The sequence below is a fragment of the Alosa pseudoharengus genome, unplaced genomic scaffold, assembly GCF_046254945.1.
Source record: "Alosa pseudoharengus isolate Yale_2024_CS ecotype anadromous, Long Island Sound unplaced genomic scaffold, YU_APseudo_1.1 YU_APseudo_1.1_scf_3, whole genome shotgun sequence".
In the NCBI taxonomy this organism is placed as follows: Eukaryota; Metazoa; Chordata; class Actinopteri; order Clupeiformes; family Clupeidae; genus Alosa; species Alosa pseudoharengus.
In genome coordinates, this window is record NW_027468718.1 from 27,919,728 (window position 1) to 27,945,631 (window position 25,904).

Here is a 25,904-nt window from a genome sequence, read left to right on the forward strand (position 1 = left end):
AAGAGAGAGAGAGAGAGAGAGAGAGAGAGAGAGGCGGACGGCTTTCTGATGAGTGAAGTGAGAGCGAGTTGTTCTCTGCGAACAAGCTGGCAAAGAAATAAAGAAATAAATAATATCTGGTCGTCGTTGTGTCATCCAAACAGCTCGGTGCCAGCGGAGAAAGTTTGCCACTGAAAACTACTTTGGGCTCTGCAGATAACAGAGTGCGAGGCCAGCGAGTTATGCAACGTTACGTAAGCAGCATCAAAAATTATGCATAATCATGGCATCATAAATCTGACGCGCAGAGAACCGCAGGCAACTGATGGATTCTAAATTCAACCGTTCTGACGTTAGTGGAATTATACTAGGAACTGGAGCAGAGAGCAGATTCTATTTTTTTCATATCCGTTTTCCCCTTTTTCGATTTTCCACCCCCCCCCCCCCCGACCTCTGTCTCTCCCTTATCTCTCTCCCCGTCTCCCTCCCTCTCTCTCTCTCCATCGGTCCCTTATCGTGTTTCCATCCGTGCCTCTCTCTGGGGTGCAGTCAGCCTGGTGGAGCTCCATGCTCCTCGCTCCCTGTGAGGGAGCCGTTTCATGGAGAGGACTCCTTCCACCAGGGGAGAGGGCAGTGGGAGAGCAGCCCTGGGAAGGAGCGAGTCCGTCGGCCTCCCCTCTCCACATTCACCAAGGGCCCTCGAGGTACACATTACACATTACAAGCAGCCCAACACAAGATGGCCAGCAAGGCAAGCTGAGGAGAAGAGGTGGGGGAAGAATGGACCGTTGTTCTAGTGTGTTTTCCCATCCAAACCCACCAGCCTGAGAGAAAAGGGGGGGTAGAGGGGTGTCCATTTCTGAAAACAATCACACACTTATCCTCAATTCTGCCCTCCATCTTTATTGTGATGGAGCTCATAATTTAAATGCAAAACCATACTGCAAAGGTTATTCACTCTGGTTAGTGTGGAAACCACAACAGTAGCATGGTATGCCATTTACACCTGACTGCTAAGAATAACGTCTGCACAAAAAAAAAACACAGAGGGAGACTCACTAAAGCAAAACATAAGTGCCATTTTGATTCTGCTCCAACCCTTTCCCATTCTACTTTACTCCCAAAGCACCATTCTCCACCTTGTATGGTGAAATAGCCTCTGTATTCCTTGCTTGCTTTGCAGAAACCGCAGAAAAACAAATGATACAATTTTCTCCCCCTTTCCTGAGACAAATAGATTACCCAGCTGTGGCTGTTGCCATGACAGTGATGTATGGAGTGCGGCTATCACGCCCTGCCATCCTCACAGCAAGGTCACAGCAGAGAACACGCCACTGATGAAGCTAACCGCCATTAGCCCAAACACTCCCAGTCATATAAACAAACACAATGAAAGAAAATAAATAACTATTATAAAATTAAATCATGTGAGGAAATAAATCCCCAAACACTCATACTGATTTATTGCATCAAAGGGAGGTCCTCTGCAGGGAAGTTGGGGGCTGATATTTATGTTATGGGAATATGACGTTAATGTCACAGATGCAGTAGTAGCAGTGCTACATTTTTGTGTTATCTTGATAGCCTGGGTTGTGTATAAAACCATAAGCTGCACATACTGTCCTCGTCACGGCACTCCAAGACTCCAACTGAATACAGCTCTCCCTTCTCGTCCAAAGGAAAGCTGAAAAGTTGAGAGTAAACTTCACTTCTCACAATCTGCAGTCGAGAGTTAAAAGCACACGATGTTCTCCACTGCCTGTCTCCGAGAGCAGAACATGTGGCAGGGAGGACAGCCTTTGGCTCTGTGACAGCTGCAAAGAGCTGAGCAGGCACGGCTGTAAGCAACGTCGCTGGGCTGGAGCGAGGAGTGCAGAGGCGCCCTGTGCGTTCACACAGCGTCCCCGCTCCCCCGCTCCTGCGTCTCCTCCTCCTGCTCCTGCACCTGCGTCTCCTCCTGCTCTCCTGTGGTCTGCGGCGGCGGATCGATCGCGCTTACGCAACAGTGCCGCAGAACACCACTCCCACGCACCACCGCAGAGAGAGGAGACGCACGCTCGCTCGCTCGCCCGCCTGCCCAGTCCCTCACTTCTGCCCACATCAAGGCACGGCCAGCGAGCCTCAGCAGAACATCTCAGGGTGGATGCCTTATGCCCCATGGCACGCTGGAACATGGGAGGTCAGAAAAACAGCAGACTGGCATTTGACCACTTCAGCATGTTCCTTTAGTGGAGGACAGGGGGGAGACTGGGGGTATACTCTGGAGACTGTCCTCAAAATGGCTTCGGTTAGAGACGGTGACTCTTCTCATTGACATTCAGAGGCGGTCAGAAGGTCTAGTTACCACCAGGCTGGAACTGAAATTTGTGTGATATTTAGGTCAGTGTGGGGGTTGAACTCATTGGCATGGCAGTGAGAAGGAAAAGCCACTTGACTGCTAGAGCGAGAAAAGAAGGAATGGCAGAGAAGAGAGAGAGAGAGTGTGGGGGAGAGAGAGGGAGGGAGAGGGAGAGAGAGAGAGAACGAAAGAGGGGTGACTGAACTGATTTGCTAGGGATTCCCATTCCTTTAGGGGTTCTGGCAAGCCCACTGCCATGGTGACAGCAGGTTCATTTCTGCGGGCTTGATACAGCACTGCCCTTGCGTGACCGAGGCCAGTTCAACACCACAGAGCACTGAATTAAGAAGGACACCATTTTAACAAGAAACCTACCATCACCTACATTCTAGATGTCAGGACACTATTCACATTTATAAGCTAAAGGAACTGAAGGGACAAAAGGGATTGTTTGAAACAAAAATATAAATCAACAAATTCGTATTAAGTCAACTGTTTTTTGAGAGAAAAACCTATGAAGGACTCTGTATGTGTATGTATGTATGTATGTATGTATGTATGTATGTATGTATGTATGTATGTATGTATGTATGTATGTGTGTGTGTGTGTGTGTGTGTGTGTGTGTGTGTGTGTGTGTGTGTGTTATTTGTGTGGGTGCAACATCTGTTCTTGGGCACAGGTTTCCCATGGGAACAATGCAGTGTTCCTGTACTTCCTGTTCGCTGCAGCCTTTATCGTGTTTACAGAGATGAGTGCCAGACCCTCAAGAGGAACGGAATGGCTCCGCCGCCATCCTGTTAGCTACCTGAAAACAGCCTGAATTACTCACCGCCGACGGGTGGCTCCAGCCAACGTCATCGAGTTAGTAAGCAGAGGGGTCTGGGCCACGGATATTTTTACAACACCCACACGGAGCGTTTCGCGTCAGGGCAAATTTGTCAGAGGATACTCCGGGAAAGGAAAAGGGAAAGCGGGGAAAACCCAATCATGAAGGGACACAACGGGGGGCTTGATGGCACCACTGAGCCAAGCCGCCACCATTTCAGATGAGATAAGTAGGCATTAGACAGGACTTTAAAGACGAAAGCCAGACTTGACTTTGATTCCGAGTAAGACCAGAAGAGTCAGTAATGCGGCATGACGACCGGCAACAAAAGAGCCTTGTTGGGAGAGGAACATAGTGTATGGAGGAGACGGACACTAGTTATATATACATAAAGCACACGACTGAGGGGCTTTTCTGAACATGTGCTTCACCGGGGCAACTAGAACATGAGGTTTAATGTGCTGGCATGTCAGCTGTAATGTGCCCATGTACTCGTTCCTTGTCCTGTGGAGCAAACTCTAAGCAGCAGGTAAAATCATGCTGAGTTGCACTAGCTCACAGACATTTACACACACACACACACACACACACACACACACACAGGCGCAAACACACACACACACACACACACACACAAACACACACACACACACACACACACACACACACACAGGTTACTGGTGTTCGCCTGCTCTCTGGCCTGGAGGAATGTTCCGGAGACTGCAGGCTAGTGGTGTTGCTGAGGAGGAGGGCTACATCTGTCCACAGAAGCAGTGCAAATGTCAGGCTGGCTCTCACTCAGTCTAATTAGCCCTCAGGCTCTCCCCACACCAGCTGCGACAGAACAACTGGATAGAGCGTGTGAGAGAGGGGGAAAACGTCGACAAAAAAAAAAAATGGGAACACTTTGTGTGGTCAAGCGGTCTCTAGATTCAAATGTCACAAATCCTTTTCTGAGAAGCACTGACCATGATTTGAATGGTTAAGAGCAAAGATGTAGGCCTACCAAATGATTTTGAGAGCATTTCAAATTCTAAAATTGATCTAACTAGGGCTCTATTATATGTGGGTAGGGTAAATATTCTGCATTTCTTTGGCAAATATTTCAGGCTTTTTATTTGATGTGGCTTTCTTTGGACTGGTCTATTCAGAGGCCCCCTCAGCAGCCTTGGCAGCACAACTACAGCAGGCTTATACAACACAGTGTGACCAGGGGGTGGGAGGGGGTAGTCACTGCAGTGGCTCATCCTCCTGCTGTGTGTGTGTGAGTGTGTGTGTGTGTCTTTATATGCACCAATATATAGAACAACGTAATGGGTCACATGCCAGGACACTGCAATCCAGCAAAAAGGTCCAGAAGGTTATCTCTGCCTTCAAGGAGGCCATGTTTTTAGAGCCGTTTGTCTGTCTGTTTGTCTGTAAGCAGAGCAACATAAGAACTACTGGCACATTTTTTATGAAACTTGGTGGACAGGTTTAGCATTGGACGAGGAAGAAACCCTAACGTTTTGGGGCAGATCTGAATCATGGGGCAGCTCCGCAAATTTACTTTCAGTGTGGCTAATGTTGTGAACTAAGGCATTTTGGGTGACTGACTTGTGTGAATTTACTCATACATGCTTGCTCTTGGAGGACCTCCCCTCACTCAACGTTTAGCTCCAAATAGATCAGAGGCTGTCAGTTAAACATTATGATGACCGTTACCCAAACACAATTTGCCTACTGTGCTTGCATTCGTCACTGAGCACTCATCCATGAGAGAGCGGAGTTGAGTTAGGAGCCAACTACCTCCTCATGGTGGAAATCAGGCCCCATTCTCACGGCTCGCCCCCGCTCAACCCTGAATGAACAATACCAGGAGAGGGCCTCCCCATACACACACACACACACACACACACACACACACACACACACACACACACACACACACACACACACACACACACACACACACACACACACACACACACACACACACACACACACACACACACACACACACGCGCTGCGGCGGTCTTGTGATTCGCCTCAGAGCATCTCTACAGCACAAGATAATCAACAGTCAATGATGGCAAGCCAGTGTTTAGGCTCAGCCGTTCCCTCCACAATAGACATTCACTGGCGATGGCGTGTAATCTGATAAGGGGATATGTGACAGAAATCCAAGAATGCCAGCGCAATCCAAACTGAATAGGCCAGCTCGCCGGGGAGTGGAATCTTCAAATCTTACATCATTTTTATATAAGCGGGCACAGGGTTCACTCAGACTGCTGTCTGCTGTCAGACGCTGTGCAAGTAGCAATGGGGGGGAGGAGGCCACAAGGTTTCCAAAATTGACGTGCTGTGATTTTAGTCTTTTTACGACTTAAGCTAATGCAGATGTGAAACAAAAGCAGAGTTTAAAAGGCCCTTCTGCCCGCACGCCTACCTTTAAGTGGATAAGCTGAGGTTTGGGCTTTTACAGGATGCCTACCAAAGCAGGATTATACGGAAGCTTGTTTATGATCCTCCCCCCACACAATTCAGTAGAGTCAAGAAATATTTTGGCTCGGATTCTTGATGAGCACAGACCTGAGGTTTATGGGTGCTGTACACAGAACTGTGCAGAAATAAACACTGTGCACATGTAACTAATCCAATCTGGGCCATTACAGGGAGCTACTGGTGCCTGCCCCACCACAGGGACAGGGACTCTTACTGTGCAAATGCTCTACATTATGCGATTTTTTTTTGTGTCATATTTGCAGATAAACACTTCTTGTAGTAAAGCGTAGACAGTTTCATTTTACAGCTGTCCTTAGTCGTTATAGACTCTGCACGGAGAGTGTTCCTAAAGTTTAAGTGTCTGCCCAGTGCCTTTATGCTGATGAGCATTTGGAGGTTGTTGCCGGTCAGTGGAAAATGAATGGGAGGCTGAGGGTTCCTTCCTGCCCACAGGGTAGGTGCTGCTGATGCCTGGGCTCTGGGCCTCTAATGGGTCCTGCCGAGGGACTCGGGCTCTCTGCAGCCACAGACCACAGCTCCTCCAGTTCGCTCTCAGACGTTCAGAGCCCCAGAGTCAGAGCCAGGCCGAATCAAAGCCTTGTGCCTGTGTTATTTCTGCTGAAACTTATCCTGCGCAGAGAAACTGCACATTGCCTGACCACAACAATGGGCCAGCAGCTGGCTGTGTGGAACCGGAAGATAAATAGATTGGAAGCAGAAAAAAAAAGATTTTTGAAAAATGGAGAACCAAAAAAAAAAAGAGCTCGTTTGATGTGTGCCTGTATGGACTTGCCAGGAAACTGTGGTGAGCTGTAATGTCATGTGGTGCTTCAAAAACCCGGACTGCCCCCCCCCCCCACCCCCTGCTTCCACAACTGCTCTCCTGGCCTGCTCTCTGCAATAACAATGAAGCAATATTTCTCCAGACGGAGAGAAAGCCCTCTTCCAAACAGGCCAGGCCTCGAGGAGACAGAGACTTCCTGACGTTCCTGTGACTTTCAATTACGGGAGATTACGGATACTATTGCCGCTGCAACAGGAACGCTGCTCCTTCCTGGCCGCGGCCACGTGTGTGGCTGACCGAGGGGACCAGCAGAGATAGAAAAGCAATTTAGCCAGTGCGGCCCTGCGCTCAAAGTCAACACAGCTTCCTCAACCTCCAAAATTAACTTCACTATATCGCAAGAGGCAACACGGGGCAGTGGACCAGTCCAGCACGCGTTCATTGTCCACAATATCGCACCGGATGCTGTACTGAAGAAGAAAAAAAACAGCATCAAAGACAAAGCGCAGCTCGCCAGGCACGGGAACAAAAAACAGGAAGAATAAACAAGCAGTGTGGCTCGTGCATGCATGATGCATTGTGGGACTTGGCCTTTGTGTTCGTGCCGCATATGAACCCTTTCAGGTCACAGCTGTTTCTTCCATACATGTCAGATCCTCGGATAACCAGGTTATTCAGTATGCATCTCCCCTGGCTGTGTGCACGCATCTCCCCTCTCTCAAGGCGGCCTCATTTACATCAGAACAGATTCATTGTGTACAGAATACTGAGTTGCGATTTCCATAGTCCATCACTTCAAATGATGTGGAAATAAAATACAGATTATCAGCCGCTAAACCTAATTAGCAAATATTTAAAAGCACTGATGACCGCACTTCATTAGCATGATTAATTGGACTGATTGATTCATTGTCATACATGAACGCATATGCCAACTGATTTGGGCTGTTAATCACCACTGATGACCCATCAGGGAGGAGGTTTCTATATTACTGATTAGGTCGTGTTGGGAGGAGAAATCGGAATATTGAGAGATCCACTATGGGTCTCCTACTGACGTGTATTAGTCAATGCCACGATGAGCATCGACTGTGCGCAGGATGGGGAGAGGGGCTGGAACTCAGCACTAGTGAACAGTATCAGACATGAAGAATGAATCCAACTTTTCACATTTTGTTGGAAGGGTTACCAAAAAAAAGAGGTGGCAGTACTTTAACTTGAAAAGCCTGTTGTATGATGAAAAAAATGGATTGATGGATCTGGTCTCTAACCACCATGAATGTGCAGTTTACAGCAGAAAGCAAATATTGAAACATGCAGATTTTCTCGAGTTCCTACCACAGACCCTTCAGCGTTTGAAGTGGTCATGTGGGTAGGAGGGCCCAGCACTGCCCGCCCCTTTCAGTGTACTTTTAGAGGAAAAGCTGAATGACCACAAGCACTGGCCTTCGCAGACATGTGTACTGGAAGACACAAATGGCTTTTGATTAGCCGTGCTTCTCGGTCATACTGGGTGGAACATTCAGTCCGCCTGACGTGATTTGGAAACAAAAGGTTCTCTCAGGAAACCAGGTTATCAAGACAAACAATCAGCCAGAAGCAAAAACATGTCCACATCAAAGGTCTCTGCACTCTCTCAAGGCGACATGGTCAAGCCAGACCAGAACAGTCGAGTCCTGTGAGACCCCATCAACACACTGAAGCCCTTGGACATCAGCAGCACTGGGCTTCTGAATAAGGGCTTTATACAGTTCAGCTCTTCATCAGCTTAATGATGACAGGAGTCACTAAACTGTAGTCATTCCCTTGGCTGTATGCCACCAGTCCTCTTCTTACAGCCGAAAGATGACTGGTCAAAACAAAACTAACTTATTGGACTTCCCGCACATACCACCACAAACCACAGCATTGTGCAATGGAAGGCATTCCCCTATCCACATTCCTAAGGGACACTGTTGACAACAAATCCCCTTGAGGCTCTTAATGGCTCAATCTCAGAAAAAAAAACTAGTCAATCTCTCAGTTTCTATATATTTCTCTCCCTCTTTATCTCTCGCTCTGTCTCTCTCTCTCCATCCTACTCTTGTAACATAAGAACTGTTCTCGTTCTCTCTCTCTCTCTCTCTCTCTCTCTCTCTCTCTCACAGTAAAAAAGTGAAACTCACCCTCTCCTCCAGGCTGCCCTCGTCCCCCTGGGGCTCGCGTCCGTCCGGCACGTCCCGGTGCACGGGGCTGTGCTGCGTGTGCCGCTTGGGTGCCGGCTCGCAGTTGAGCGTGGTGTAGCCCACGTGCTCGTAGATGGGGTTGATGGTCATCTTGGCGATGTACTCGGCCGCCTTGGTCTCGATGTAGAGTGTGATCAGGCCGTCCGTCACCAGGTCGTGGATGGACTCGAAGCGCTTCTCCCCGACAAAGTGCTTGCCGTCATAGTACAGCCGGAAGTTCCTGGTCTGGTTGCCAAAACTGTGGGCAAAAAGGACACGTACACTTGGACTTTAGATGGACTGGGAGAAAACACCTGCAAAAACACAGGAGAAATCCAGGCTGGCTGAGATGACCGAAGAGGCTTTCCGAAAGCCAGCTGTGCGATGGAGAGACTGTACCCAGAGAAGGGCGAGGCACATCTTCCGATGCACTCAAGCTGCCTGCAATGAGACAGCAACAGGGTGCAACATTACACTGGCCTCTTTTTTTTTAGTTTTTTTTTTACAGGAGCCGGCTGTATCATCTTGCCCCTCAGTAGCACTTAATGGGCTGAAATAATACAGCCCTTTTAGCACTGATCAATAATGAGAGAGCAGGAAACTGTTGGAGCTTTGGGTTCCTTGCCATACAGCTTCCAGAAAACATTTCCTGTACTTGTCTAACTACTGCAGCTATAGTGTATCGCTCTTCAAACAAGTGAGTGTGAAGATTAGTTCACAGCATGAAATATGTCACATGGAGAGACTAATGGGAGCTCAGACACAGGGCCAAACAAATCAAATACCCATCAAAGGACTGCTGTCCCTACCTTCTCCTTCTTTCCCAATACAATCCATATCTGCTCAAATGTCTGCATTATGCAACAGAAATGTCCATCATGGCTGAAGCAGCTTCACCCTCAAATCAATGATGTCAACTGATCACAAGTGAATGCTGATGAGGAAGGAGCAGTATCTCTTTGGACGTTTTTCAACCGACAGAACGCATTCTTAAACTGGTTCCGTTCAGAATTCTTTGAGCCTTGGTGCTATCTAGTGAACCAGGCCGCATTTCTACCAGTTTTGAACCGAGCCCAGGGTGCGTCATCAACAATGGGTATTGCATGCAAAACAAAAGCTAATGAGATGCATGAACGGGCGAATGATATGAACAGTTGTCCTGTGAAAACGGCAGAAATAGCCTATGTAAAATGCTAGTTAACGTCTGCAGTGTAGTGCTAGTTGACTAGTTTTGTTTACTCATGACAACAGTTGATATGGACGGAAAACACATTATTTTAGCCTTCTCCCCTCTGAAGACAATGACATGGCCACTCCGGTTCGCAGGAAAAAACAACTATTTTCTGGTTCAAGCTCCGAACCAAGGTGCCATGTTCCGAATCGTTTTTTGTTTGGTCGAAATACTCAGAATGATTCAAATGTTGGTTTGCGAACGGGAACGGAACCGGTTCTCAGTCGGTGGAATAAGGCTACGAGAGACTGGACACAGGCACCATTCAAGCCCAACAATGAGGCTTGCAACAATGTCACACACATGCATTAGAGACTTCATGCCTTGATTATAGAGAATGTTTGCGTGGAGGCCATCATTATCACACTGTGTGCAGATGGACATCTGAAATGGTAGCTGGACATTGGTTCAGCACCAAAAGATGTGCAGTGAAGCCTAATTTTTTTGTCATGGGAAAATATTAACCTGTGTTATACAAACAGGAAATTGTCTGTTAAAGATGAAGCCATGCTTTTTCCCTGTTTTTTCTCTCCCTCAGCTGGTTTCCTGTGCGGGTTATTCCAAGATCCCCAAGTGAGATGGGAGGGTGGGGGGTGAGCATGAAGAAATATATTACTTGTGGGATTGCCCGAATCTCCCTGGGCCAACAGTGGGGTCTTTGTGTGCGTCTGGCTCTGGCTCTCCATGCTACACAGGCTGGAGACAGGGGCAATTTCAGACGTCTGACAGCCACTCACTGACACTAATGCTATTAAAGGCCAACTGCCATTTGAACTTGGCCGTGTTGAATGTTTCATACATCCAATGTACAAGCACTTCCACAGCGACCTTTGCAATAAAACACATCACAAACATTGGCTTAGAGTGCAGAGAGCCACGTGTCAGTTTGTGAATGAAGAGAAAGGAAGAAAGCAAACATGTATGGAGAGAGTGATGAGAGTAAGAGTAGCAGAGGTGTAAAGGAAGCGCTCCATGGTGGAACACACTTGAGAGACACTACGTCAGCGAGTGCAATTGCAAGTGACTTATGTCTGATCTGAGGCAGTGAGGTCGATTAAAAAAAGATCTGGACGCTGCTGATGGCAGGCTGGCCGGCCAGGTCTGGAGTCAGGAGAGAGGCCAGGAGAACACTGTCCCTTCCTCCCCCTGCTCTGCAGTCCAGACCAGGCCCTCTCATTAGTTTAGGACTGGCAGCCCTGGGTAAGCAGCCGTTTGCCTAATCCACTTTAATTCCCCCTTAGCAATGCTCCGGCTTATTTGACACAGAAACAGCGTCGGACCAAAAGCTACACACCAGACAGGCTAAATTACATTACACAGCCATCTCGAACAACTTGAAATAAAGCTATTTCCAAAATTACGATTTTATATGCTAATCCACTTCAATGACCACGTCCGCATGAATTAGATATAAGCAGACTCTCTCTGAAATGGGTTCAAAGTGATGTTTGTACACAATACCCGCTAAGAATAGTCTGATAAGCACATGAATGGACTATTTTTGGAAAGGGGGATGTGTCAGCCACACTGACCGTAAGGCTAAAGTGTAAGTTCCTGGCTGCCGCTGGCTCTCCCGGATCAGATAGCTGCCTTCAGCCACACTCAGCAACTGGTCAGCCTCCTCTCTGGAAATCATCCCGTGGTACCTTTTGGGAATAACAAGAAGGATGTTGACTCAAAAGAATTACTGTTTGATTAGCAAACAACATGGATCGATACAGAGGAATATGGGGTCGGACAAAATAAAGACATTGAAAAATCCTCAGACAACACAGATGACACTCACTCTCGTCCATAATATTTGGGTCGATTCTCCACCTGGGAAAAGAGAATATGAAAGTTTAATCAAAACAGAGTAACCACATTTTTTTGGTGATAAACCTTCTATTACAAGAAATAGTCTCACCACACGGAGTTTCACTTTTATGTTAGTGGAACTATGTGCACTTCTGGTATTCATTGCCGAATGCCAGTGGAATGGGGAGATCCTCTTCGAGATCTTAAAGATCCAGTTTCATTCTGAGCTGCTGGGTCTCACACCAGCCTCAGCTGTGACCAATCAATGTGCCATGGCACTGGGCAACAGTATGGCCAAGGGAGTGATGTTTCAGCTAGGACCGTATAGTTTGAACAGGAATGGTGCGTTGGGCAGCAGTGGGGGAGGGGGGCGGAGTAAATCGGACAAAGGTCTGAAATTGAGGAGTGCTGCATATGCGTGATAAAATAACACAACAACAAAAACAAATAAATAAAGAAGGCAACTCCGCCCCAGCGTTTAACCTTGAGATGGAAGACTGAAGGCGGATGATAATCAGTAAGCTCTATGAATAGAGAAGAGGGGGTGTGTGTGTGTGTGTGTGCGTGGTGGGGAGGGTGGGATAGGTGGTGCTGATTGCTGGGGGGGCGGATCAGATTAGAGCGGCGTTGGGTCATTTTCAGACGCAACGAGAGCTGCTCGCTTTGCATTCACATCAGCGCCTTCCTCCCCATCCACCAGCCACCTCCCCCCTTAATCCATAGCCTGCCAGGCCCTCCACTGTAATGCATTAAATGAATATTGAGGGGCAGAGATGAAGCAGGTTGGGGGTGGTGGTTGTGGTGGTGGTGGTGGGGGGGTTCTGGCTCTGCTGCACGGTGCCCATGGGAACACTTGGCTCAGAGACAAGGGCAGAGTTTCCAATAAGATGACAAAAACTGATTGTGGAAGGGAGAGGCTGGGGGGGTGGTAGTGGTGGTGGTGGTTTAGTTTTGTATGAAACGAGAGAGATCGTATGGTTTCAGGAACAATATATCCCCTCTGGAGTCAGCCAGTCAGTTGGAGAGGGTTTCTATATCATACCACATAATGGAGAGAGGGGGAGAAATGTTTAAAATGCAGAGAGAGGAGGTACACTGTGGTTCTGAGAGACCTGGTGCAATCTTGCTCACAGAAATGCAGTTCAGAGGAGCAATATGGCAGGCGACGAGATGACCGACGGGGTAATGAAACCAGCTAATGAGGGGAATCAAGAAAGCCAGGGAGCCAATAAATCAAACGCAACTGTGCCTGCAATGATAGAGGAGCAATCTGTAACAATGGCCAGAGCAGGGAACGCTAGAGGGGGGGGGGGGGGGGTTTACCACAACGCTCCTCATCAATTTGGGAGCGTTTATACACTCCTTTATTGTCCATTATCAACATTCATTTTTTTCTTGCCAGCAAATGATTATGAATGCTGCAGATCAGAGTTTTTTTGACGTAAGCCTCAGAATGAGATCGGAATGCCCTGTCTGCCTTCCGCCGGGCAGTAAAATTAGATACTTGAAGCCACGTGCCACGCTCCACACTCCAGTGGAGACAGATATTGCTTTGCATTGACTGCTGCCGACCCTGACCTTGAATGCTCTTCAGTGAGCGATTAGAGCACAAATTGAAAAACAAGGGCGCACAGGAGGTAAGCCCAGTAAGTAAACTAAAAGCATTATAAACAAAGCCATTCATTGCCAATGCTTTACCAACAGTGCACTATATTTTGTACTTTTTAGCTGTAGAGGTAACTGATGTCACTGCTGTGTAATACTTCAAAATAACAAGGGCCTTTTCTGACACTATCACAATGTCAGCATCACACTAAAAATAATAACATAATAGGAGGCAAGACACCACATCCACCTGGCTTAACGTTACAGGTCTTGTGAATAAATGGGGTTGTAATGGCACTACCAGACCCCTGCCTCTTGAGTTGTATATAGTGAAACAAAGGATCCTCATGGAATCTGGTCCGCTAGGTAGCTCCAGTTACACTTCACTCCATGCAGAGCTCTGACCGAGTCATGCAAACATCCTCCACACTCAACTCACTCACAATCCGCGGGACACAGAAACTACAAAAAAAATGAGACAAGTACAAAAAAAAAAAATGAAACCTGGAGAGCCCTCACTGGTTTAAAATAAACCCTGGAATGGAGCATCATTGATCTGACTCTGAATGGTTATTGAACCATGTGATGAGTCAGCTGGGTGAAGCCACTGGGGCTGGTGATTAATAATACACACAAACCCACTCTGCATTACTGGGACTATGTGCCCTTTACAAAACATGCACTCTGTGAGATGGAGATGCTATTTAGGAGTGCATCAACACACAGGTATAATTCATTTATAAATGCTGGCAGTGTTCTCTTCCTAGCCAGCTCATCTCCCCTGCGCTAAAAGCACCAGTCAAATGGCTCCTCCATGCTCTTCTCAGCTCACTCATGGTCTAGGCTACCTTTTCTGACACTCATGGATACTCAACATTGAAGAGGAGTTCATAGCGGAGGACCCTTTTAGAACAGAGCACTCAAGTAGCTTGGTACAAAGGACATGGTACAAAGGACAGGAGTTCAGCGCACCTACCCTATCTGTGGCACCTCAGACATGGGGATGAAACGTTCTAACAGTGCTCCACTTCAATACCAAGGGGAACACATATTAACATGAAATTCTCATCTTCAAAATCATGCCCCCACAGTGTAGCACTGTAGCTGCCTGGCTGCTCTAGCTGATCGAGCTAGACAGCACCGTTTTCCACACCGTTTTTTTTTTTTTTTTGGTACCAACAATACTCGGTGACCTCGAGAAACAGAGATCTATGTGAAAAAAAATTCCTTTAACTACAGTGACCTACTGACTCAGTAGCATTTGGAAATACAAGAAGATTACCACAATAACCTCGGAAAAGCTGGCTTCCCCTGTGTTGTGCAAACAACTGTAATGTGAGCCTCCAAACATTCCCCCCAATATTACATTTGAAATACAAAAATAGCTCAGCCTCTGGAAATAAACAACCTGCTGGCCTATATTTAGGCAGTAATCATCTCATTTACAGAAGCCCAAGCAAGCAAACAAAGACTGCGCACAGCCTGGAGTGGCCCACTCTACTTAATTAAGATCGGAGGGTCCACGGATGGTGGACATCTGGCCTAATTAGGAGTAATCATGGATCCAACTGAGCCATCAGTCCTGAGACAAACAGTGAGGATGAGTGGGGAGCCTTCCTCTACCTCGCCTCTTCAAAGTGGACGGAAGGCCAATACAGGAACAGATGCACACAACAAACCAACCACCGGTCAAGTTTCTGACCACAGACTCACCAAGCAGCCATATTGGAGTAGGCAGAGCCACTGCACATGCCCAGTAGAGCTTGTGTCTGCCGGGGGGGGGGGGAGAGCGCGGCTGTGGCAGGCTGAGTGGCAGTGTAGTGCCCTGGCTAATACCATTAAACAGATGCAGACCTCGGGTCAGAGTGCCGCATACCAGGCCCAGCCAGCCACTCTCGTCTGCACACAGAGATGCACTCTCACACAGATCCTGGATCATCCCACAGGCAGATGCCGGTGTACACTCAGCAAAATGCATCTGCAATCACGGGGCATTTTACCACTTGTCCTAGATAGATCTCGTAGATCACCTTCTAATTGGTGCACCAGGTGACTGACACCCCAATCCAAACACTTCTAATCACATGGGAGGGTTCTGGCCAGGGGCAACACAAAGAGGAGCATATTGTGAGCCTGTGTCGAGAGCCGGCTTAGGGGACACTGTTGGCATATTTGCATATATTTTGAATCACATGTAAATCAAACCCTTTGAACCCGGCTTTGCACAGATAATGCAGGGTTAAAGCTGGCACTGCACAAAAACAGCACCCCTGCTCAAGGGAATTGGGATTTTTAGGGGGGCATGCACACCCTGCAGATACAAGGAAATAAAGAAACCCTCTTTGGAGAAGAACCAATCCAAGTGAATTCTTAATGCTTCAACTTAAAGAAAGGGAGGAGGTGGGCGATACGTACTTCATGATACAATTCACGTAAACGCTGCCGTTTGGCTCTTAATCCCGGCCTAATTAAGTGAGCGCCCAATCTGCTGAGACAGAGCGCTGAAGGGCCCTCGCATAATACCTGTCGAATTACCAGCGCACAGCAGCAGCACTTGCCCCATCAGCAATTCAGTCCATCATTAAAATTCCACCCATTTGTTTTGGAGCCTGCCAGAGACAAGAGTCTCTCTCTCCCTCTCTCTCTCTAGTGTGCGCACTATGTGTAGGTACATGCATATTATTGCTTATTTGTGACAATCCTGGAGGTGTTTACAGTCTGTCGCACACATATAAATTCACAAAACTTGGTCACGGTGGATAGAAAAAAAAATCTGCAGTCTTTTGCTAAATTCATTGTTTCCATTCATTGTTTTTACTGATTGTTCAGGAGATTGGACACAGCTAAACAACACTAATATGTTTTGCCCACAGCAAAGCTAAAAGAGAAGGGATACTGCTATTTGTCTGCCGGTCCCATAGAGACTGTCTGACTGGGACGCTGTGGGTATTCATCACTCAGACGTCCAGCCTATTAAAATTCACAATATTAACACAAATGAATAATGGAAAAACCATTACTGCACGTCTTTTAATTAACCAAAGCGTAAGCCTGACTAATTCATGATGGGGACTGGGGAGAGGGGGGGATGGTCACTTTAGATTGAAAAATGGTTAATCTTGTATTGTTTTTTTCCTGATATGTTTACAGTCAAGCTAAAGCTCAGGCTGGAACATAGCAACACAACTGCAATCAGGACTATGCACTAATTGAGACAAAGGCAGTAATCCACTGCAATTCGATCCTAATGTGTGACCCAGTTACAGGAACCCCCTCCACTAACCCACTCCTCTTCATCTGCAAAGTGCTGCGCTTAGCTGGGGAACAATATGGATTCTGGGCAGCACATTTATTGACTAGTTGCTTAGCCAAAAGAGCTCAGTGCACTCCTCTGGAAACTAAAATCAATGCATCAAACAGATGCATAGAGTGAGAATAATAAGACAAAACAGCAGTAAGTTTATCATCAAGTCTATCATGACTGCATGCTTTGTTTAGTTGTTGTCGTTGTTGAAGTGCTCACCTCACAGGTGCAGGTGACGCGGCGGGGGTGCGGAGCCTCCTGCTGGAGCTGGTACACTAAGACAGCACAGAGCACCACACACATTAGTCATTTGATCAAGCTTCGCATTGACCATAGAAGCAGACAATATGATAACAAGTCTACTTACAATAGGATTTCCATACTGGTGGTCTGTATTCATCATTATCTGAAGGAGAAAGGGAGAATTTAGGCATTAACAATTCCCATTGTCATTGTCTGATTGCTGTAAGAGACACAGGTGTATTGAAAATCAAAACAATGGGTTTAGGTCTATCTGTTCCACAGTAAAATGCAATCAACCCTTATAACATAGTTGTGTAAGAAATGTATATTTTCTGTCCCAGTGACCTTTCATCACTTTTATCTCATATGTAACCACATATGCACCTACAATGTTTTTTATTCACAGACCACGGCAGCCTCAGCAGAGAAATGGATGAAAACAGCGGGACTATTTCTCCTGTATACTATACTGGGAATGTTCCATTTTTTACATGCAAGTGCCCTCTAGTGGACATCACAGAACACACTAGCCACGCTTTCCCCTTTAACAAGAGGAGCAGGACAAAAACATACATTTAATACAAGCAAAAATAACATGTTTCTATTATTATTATTGTTGTTGCATAGGCCAAGTAATATCACCAAACTGCTGTTCTTTTGATTAAATGAAGGTAAATCAATTCATAATAAAATAAAAGTGCCATCTGTTTGTGCAAATGAACCAATTTGATCAAATGCTGACTATACATTTAGCCTAAACCTAACTTTTAGCTGAGTGATGTGGCAGACCCAAACATTCAGTTCAGCTTGGGGGGGACACGACCCATACCATTCCTACATACACACACACACACACACACACACACACACACACACACACACACCAGAGACTGATTACACATTATATAACACACTCCCGTTTGGAAGAAACAAAAAGCTGTAGGCCCGTTTAAAGGAAAAATATCTCATTTTAAAAAATAATATTCACTAGACTAACTCCTATCCTAGTTAACCACTATACTAGCTCATGTCCAACCATTTTGATCCGGTCAGAATATCTGAGCACTTTTTTATCTCATAGGCTATGACGATAGAGACTCCTGAAACTAGACACAGAACTATCATATCACTTTAAGATATTTGAGACTTGCAGGAATGTTCAAAATGCTAAACCAAATCTCTCAATTTCTACTCCAGTTCAAAACAGGTTCTTATAAAACCAAACTAGCTCATTATTATTCTTGTGAGGACTAGCTCATTATTATTCTTGTGAGGACTACAAAACACCACCCAAAAATACCAAAAATGACTATGAAGATGTTGACAAAGTAACATACAAACAGACAAAGTAAATACAACAATGCAAACGTTTAAAATTATACTTTCAAAAGAAAAGGAACAACCTGTCTGCCAGCATTCTTTTACAGATAAGGCTACCGTACGCACACAACACTGCATCCTATTGTTTCAGTTGAGTCACTATGTCACTCACATACTAGGAGGAATGTGTCTGGCTAAGGAGTGGACTGGTGTGGCCAGACTCTAGTCTATCCTGCAGTAGGCAGATTAATCTCTGGCTGTGGACTTTGTACTGCATAATAGAGCAATAAATGATGCAACTCTGGCCAGCACCCACACCTACTGCTGGTGCAGTGTCATGCAATATAACGGCACTCTTTCAAATCCAATTTCTAAATTGCAAACACATTAATGTAGCCTAATGTTCACAGTTTCTAACTGACACATCCTTCACAAAGACACGCTAGTGAGCATGCAGGCATATCTGATAATTGGAGAGGATAAAATAAATTGTTGAGTTCCTCCTAAAGCACCCTAGCAGGAAAGGTCTGTTGAAAAAGTTCCACTGTAAGCATTCTAGGAACAATGAGCCCCAGGAGGGAGGCACTCCAGAACACTTCCACAGCTGGCCACCCAGAGCATGGCCCCAGCCCTCTTTCAAGGGTCCTCTGCCCATTCTTTTCAGTTAAATTACCAAGGGAGAACAGAGCCCAATTCAACTGGTGACAGAGAGTGTTTTCTTTTATGTAAGCAGGAGTTATGGAGTGCCTTCTCATTTATTTTCACTTCTACTGCTGTTATTCGTGGTCTCTTGGTTTTAGTGGGGATGTATACGAATAAACAGCCAATAACTGGCTACAAGAATGAAACAATAAATGTTACTTTACGTGAAATTCATACCAAACGGATTTGGAAAGACAGACAGACCTAAGCACACCACCCCCGTGACTGGATAAAATGCATCTTTGCACATGTTCCTTCTGTTATCAATAAGGCCAACATTCCCTGTGCCTTCCCGTGCAAACTAGGGGGATTAAACACCCCAGATAACAGCCCGAGCTATATCTATGTTTAGCAGGGGTTTTCTTTGTGGTTGCACTCTATTAGTCTGAATTAAACTTTACCGAGGTGAAGTTAGTTTGATATTTGATATTCGGATATTCGACAGATTTTCAAAAAAAAATGTATGCGGCCAGTTTCACCCCGTGTTTGCAGACAATGTACAAACAGATGACCTGTCTACTTGCTCCCAGCCGACCTTAGGGACAGTCTAAAAAGTACCTTCTGAATTACCTTCATAGTCTTTTTTGTCAATAGCTTTGACATCATGTGACCTAGTGACTCCAAACCAATGCAGAATATTTATCCTATATGGGACTCATCAGACACACCCCTTTTTTGATAGTCTGTATGCACACTGTATTTTATATGAATATTTAGTAAAAAAATACATTATATCCTATATGAATGGTCCTCTTTTTTCAATACCTCCCAAGTCATGTGAACTAGTGACTCCAAACCAATGCAGAATAGTTATCCTATATGGGACTCATCGGGCACACCTCTTTTTATGGTCACTGTATGCACACTGTATTTTACATTAATATTTTAAAGGAAATACTTTATTTCATATAAGAAACAGTCTCCTTTTTTTCAATACCTCCCAGGTCATGTGACCTAGTGACTCCAAACCAATGCAGAATTGTTATCCTATATGGGACTCATCGGGCACACCTCTTTTTATGATCACTGTATGCACACTGTATTTTATATGAATATTTTGTAAAAAAAATACATTATTTACCATAAGAAACGGTCTCCTTTTTTTCAATACCTCCCAAGCCATGCGACCTAGTGACTCCAAACCAATGCAGAATAGTTATCCTATATGGGACTCATCGGGCACACCTCTTTTTATGGTCACTGTATGTACACTGTATTTTTTATGAATATTTTAAAGAAAATACATTATTTCATATAAGAAACAGTCTTCTTTTTTTCAATACCTCCCAGGTCATGTGACCTAGTGACTCCAAACCAATGCAGAATTGTTATCCTATATGGGACTCATCAGACACACCTCTTTTTATAGTCACTGTATGCACACTGTATTTTATATTAATATTTTAAAGAAAATACATTATTTCATATAAGAAACAGTCTCCTTTTTTTCAATACCTCCCAGGTCATGTGACCTAGTGACTCCAAACCAATGCAGAATAGTTATCCTATATGGGACTCATCAGGCACACCTCTTTTTATGGTCACTGTATGCACACTGTATTTTACATTAATATTTTAAAGAAAATACATTATTTCATATAAGAAACAGTCTCCTTTTTTTCAATACCTCCCAAGCCATGTGACCTAGTGACTCCAAACCAATGCAGAATAGTTATCCTATATGGGACTCATCAGACACACCTCTTTTTATAGCAACTGTATGCACACTGTATTTTATATGAATTCTTTAAATAAAATACATTATTTCATATAAGAAACAGACTCCTTTTTTTCAATACCTCCCAAGCCATGTGACCTAGGGACTCCAAACCAATGCAGAATAGTTATCCTATATGGGACTCATCGGGCACACCTCTTTTTATGGTCACTGTATGTACACTGTATTTTTTATGAATATTTTAAAGAAAATACATTATTTCATATAAGAAACAGTCTTCTTTTTTTCAATACCTCCCAGGTCATGTGACCTAGTGACTCCAAACCAATGCAGAATTGTTATCCTATATGGGACTCATCAGACACACCTCTTTTTATAGTCACTGTATGCACACTGTATTTTATATTAATATTTTAAAGAAAATACATTATTTCATATAAGAAACAGTCTCCTTTTTTTCAATACCTCCCAGGTCATGTGACCTAGTGACTCCAAACCAATGCAGAATAGTTATCCTATATGGGACTCATCGGGCACACCTCTTTTTATGGTCACTGTATGCACACTGTATTTTATATGAATATTTTAAAGAAAATACATTATTTCCCATAAGGAATGGTCTCCTTTTTTTCAATACCTCCTAAGCCATGTGACCTAGTGTCTCCAAACCAATGCAGAATAGTTATCCTATATGGGACTCATCAGACACACCTCTTTTTATGGTCACTGTATGCACACTGTATTTTATATGAATATTTTGTAAAAAAATACGTTATTTCCTATATGAATGGTCCTCTTTTTTCAATACCTCCCAAGTCATGTGACCTAGTGACTCCAAACCAATGCAGAATAGTTATCCTATATGGGACTCATCGGGCACACCTCTTTTTATGGTCACTGTATGCACACTGTATTTTATATGAATATTTTGTAAAGAAATACGTTATTTCCTATATGAATGGTCCTCTTTTTTCAATACCTCCCAAGTCATGTGACCTAGTGACTCCAAACCAATGCAGAATAGTTATCCTATATGGGACTCATCGGGCACACCTCTTTTTATGGTCACTGTATGCACACTGTATTTTATATGAATATTTGGTAAAAAAATACATTATTTCCTATATGAATGGTCCTCTTTTTTCAATACCTCCCAAGTCATGTGACCTAGTGACTCCAAACCAATGCAGAATAGTTATCCTATATGGGACCCATCGGGCACACCTCTTTTTATGGTCACTGTATGCACACTGTATTTTATATGAATATTTTAAAGAAAATACATTATTTCCCATGAGGAATGGTCTCCTTTTTTTCAATACCTCCCAAGCCATGTGACCTAGTGACTCCAAACCAATGCAGAATAGTTACCCTATATGGGACTCATCAGACACACCTCTTCCTATAACCATTGAAAGCACACTATTTTATATTAATATTTTAAAGAAAATACATCGTTTCCTATAAGGAATGGTCTCCTTTTTCAATACCCCCCCCCCCCCCCCCCCCAAGGGAAGTGACGTAGGGACACCAAACCAATGCAGAATATCCTTTATGGGACTAATCAGACACACCTCAAATTAATATAATTTTTGCACGTACTATTTTTTTATAGTACCCATTTGTTTCCTATGGAAACTGTGTTTTCTCAATACCTTCCATATAATAGTAGATGCCAAATCATTTTTCATATTGAGGTGTGTCTGATAAGTACCCCATAGCAGAACAGTTCTGTATTGATCTGTGTTGTCTAGGACCCCTTATATGGCAGCTATTGAGCAAAAAGCTGTTTTCCATAGGAAATAAATGATTCTTTAAAAAATATATATATATAATAGTTCATGCAAAAACATTGACATGTGTCTGATTATTATCACATAGCAGAACAGTTCTATGTTGATCTGTGATGTCTAGCGAGAAAAAAGCTTGCGAGGTATTGAAAAAAGGAGACCATTCATGATGGCAAATAATGTATTTTCTTAAAAATATTAATATAAAATACAGTGTGCATACAGAGACTATAAGAAGAGGTGTGTCTTATTAGTCCCACATAGGATAACTATTCTGCATTGGTTTGGAGTCCCTAGGTCACATGGCTTGGGAGGTATTGAAAAAAAGGAGTCTGTTTCTTATATGAAATAATGTATTTTATTTAAAGAATTCATATAAAATACAGTGTGCATACAGAGACTATAAGAAGAGGTGTGCCTGATGAGTCCCATATAGGATAACTATTCTGCATTGGTTTGGAGTCACTAGGTCACATGACCTGGGAGGTATTGAAAAAAAGGAGACTGTTTCTTATATGAAATAATGTATTATCTTTAAAATATTCATATAAAATACAGTGTGCATACAGTGATCATAAAAAGAGGTGTGCCCGATGAGTCCCATATAGGATAACAATTCTGCATTGGTTTGGAGTCACTAGGTCACATGACTTGGGAGGTATTGAAAAAAAGGAGACTGTTTCTTATATGAAATAATGTATTTTCTTTAAAATATTCATATAAAATACAGTGTGCATACAGTGACTATAAAAAGAGGTGTGCCCGATGAGTCCTATATAGGATAATTATTCTGCATTGGTTTGGAGTCACTAGGTCACATGACCTGGGAGGTATTGAAAAAAGAGGACCATTCATATAGGAAATAATGTATTTTTTTCACAAAATATTCATATAGCATACAGTGACCATAAAAAGAGGTGTGCCCGATGAGTCCCATATAGGATAACTATTCTGCATTGGTTTGGAGTCACTAGGTCGCATGGCTTGGGAGGTATTGAAAAAAGGGAGGCCATTTCTTATTATAAATAATGTATTTTCTTTAAAATATTCATATAAAATACAGTGTGCATACAGTGACTATAAAAAGAGGTGTGCCCGATGAGTCCCATATAGGATAACTATTCTGCATTGGTTTGGAGTCACTAGGTCACATGAATTGGGAGGTATTGAAAAAAGAGGACCATTCATATAGGAAATAATGTATTTTTTTCACAAAATATTCATATAGCATACAGTGACCATAAAAAGAGGTGTGCCCGATGAGTCCCATATAGGATAACTATTCTGCATTGGTTTGGAGTCACTAGGTCACATGACTTGGGAGGTATTGAAAAAAGAGGACCATTCATATAGGAAATAATGTATTTTTTTTACAAAATATTCATATAAAATACAGTGTGCATACAGTGACCATAAAAAGAGGTGTGCCTGATGAGTCCCATATAGGATAACTATTCTGCATTGGTTTGGATTCACTAGGTCGCATGGCTTGGGAGGTATTGAAAAAAAGGAGACCGTTTCTTATGGTAAATAATGTATTATCTTTAAAATATTCATATAAAATACAGTGTGCATACAGTGACTATAAAAAGAAGTGTGTCTGATGAGTCCCATATAGGATAACTATTCTGCATTGGTTTGGAGTCACTAGGTCACATGAATTGGGAGGTATTGAAAAAAGAGGACCATTCATATAGGAAATAATGTATTTTTTTTACAAAATATTCATATAAAATACAGTGTGCATACAGTGACCATAAAAAGAGGTGTGCCTGATGAGTCCCATATAGGATAACTATTCTGCATTGGTTTGGATTCACTAGGTCGCATGGCTTGGGAGGTATTGAAAAAAAGGAGACCGTTTCTTATGGTAAATAATGTATTATCTTTAAAATATTCATATAAAATACAGTGTGCATACAGTGACTATAAAAAGAAGTGTGTCTGATGAGTCCCATATAGGATAACTATTTTGAATTGGTTTGGAGTCACTAGGTCACATGATGTCAAAGCTATTGACAAAAAAGACTATGAAGGTAATTCAGAAGTTACTTTTTAGACGGTCCCTATGGTCGGCTGGGAGCAAGTAGACAGGTCATCTGTTTGTACATTGTCTGCAAACACGGGGTGAAACCGGCAGCATCATTTTTTTTTTTTGAATATCTGTCGAATATCCGAATATCAAATATCAAACTAACTTCACCTCGGTACTTTCTTTCCCGTTACAGTAGCTCCCCCTCTTTCAATTGTGGTGGGCTCTTCCTATGATTCAGCATCAAATGTTGTCATAAAATGGCTGCTCTCCAATAAGGATAAACCTCTAGAGCGAGAGGGATGGGATGCGTAACGTTTGCATATAAGGTTAACAAATTATGTGCAAGCATCGTCCGCGAAACCAGATTTCTATCTCTTCATCCCCCACTTCACCTCATGGTCTTTTGTTGTGGGGCTTGCGTATAAGCCCCACACTATTATAGCCCATGCAGTCGATTCTTCACAATGTTGTCTGACTACACAAAACTTAGCGACAATATAGGCTATTAACTAATAGCCATAGCGGTCTTGGGTCATGCAAACAAAAAGTGACATTATATGCTATATTTCTGAATGAGATCTACTGAGAGAGATCAGAGATCACTGACTTTGGACATTTTAACAGCTTGATTCGCCAACAAGTAGAAAGGCAAAGGAAGTTCCTAATGCAGTAATGGTCTAGGTATTATCAGTCGCATGTCAGCTGACGTTTATTTAAACGTTTCGAAAATGCAAATGTGGCACCACAACATAACCCTTAAAATTAGACGTGATGTTGGGCATTTTTGCCAAAGGCAACACGCCCAGGGGCTACATACGGTCAACCCAAATACATACTACATAGGCTACTAGTACAGCGCTTCACACCACCATTTGCGCTTCAAATGAACTAATATGTTCTCCTTTTACATCTGCTTGACCATCTTCTACTGGATTATTATATAGACATATACAAATGTTCAAACTTACCAAAAACATTGAGAGCCATGATATTAGAGTAATTCCGATGGACAAAGCCTCTGACTGCAAGAACATGAACTTCCTCTCAGTTCAGTACGATGATGCCATGGAGAAGACGACTCGTGCTCTGGGTAGACGCGACGCGCACTGATAAAGCAATCTGACGTGAATTCTTGCAGAAATGTTATCATTTGATTTGCACGGGAACGTAAGAGAGCTAAAAACGTCAACTTTACACAACCTTATGTTTAGGCTAATCGATCAAGCTCTGACTCGTATGACTACAGACGCTATACCAGCCACATTCTAACACGAATCCAGACTGTAACCTCGCCAATCTACCTTGGTTAAGCATCAAACTGACAATCCCCATATAGAAACAGACACTATCTGCACGAAAACATCACTGTATCTATTCTTGAGCGGCGCAACACTGTAGCCTTCAACTCACTATGTATCCATCAGTACCAAAGTCGCCATCTTGCGAAACCACATGACCTGAAAGCTCACTTATCCATAAGGATTGCAGGCTTGCAATGGCCAGTTACCATGGATACCAAAATATCCACATTGTGAGATGCTGAGGCATGTTGGACAACATGATGACAACATGATGTATCATGG

At 43.8% G+C, this 25,904-nt stretch overlaps 1 protein-coding gene across 2 annotated transcripts in view; it reads right to left on the reverse strand.

The window, feature by feature from the left end:
• The window catches only part of chn1 (chimerin 1), a 38,900-nt gene extending 13,146 nt beyond the window's left edge, over nt 1-25,754 (reverse strand). Inside the window, exons 1-6 of one of the 2 annotated variants that reach the window (XM_076263800.1) lie at nt 25,290-25,754; nt 16,921-16,959; nt 16,773-16,828; nt 11,634-11,665; nt 11,380-11,493; nt 8,578-8,875 (exon numbers count right to left, since the gene is read on the reverse strand). In XM_076263800.1, the coding sequence (XP_076119915.1) occupies nt 8,578-8,875; nt 11,380-11,493; nt 11,634-11,665; nt 16,773-16,828; nt 16,921-16,959; nt 25,290-25,308 (558 nt within the window). In that variant the 5' untranslated portion in view covers nt 25,309-25,754. Of the gene's footprint in view, nt 1-8,577; nt 8,876-11,379; nt 11,494-11,633; nt 11,666-16,772; nt 16,829-16,920; nt 16,960-18,199; nt 18,288-25,289 lie in introns of those variants that run through there. The other variant, XM_076263799.1, reaches the window with a different exon arrangement.
• Between the last annotated feature and the right edge of the window lie 150 nt (nt 25,755-25,904).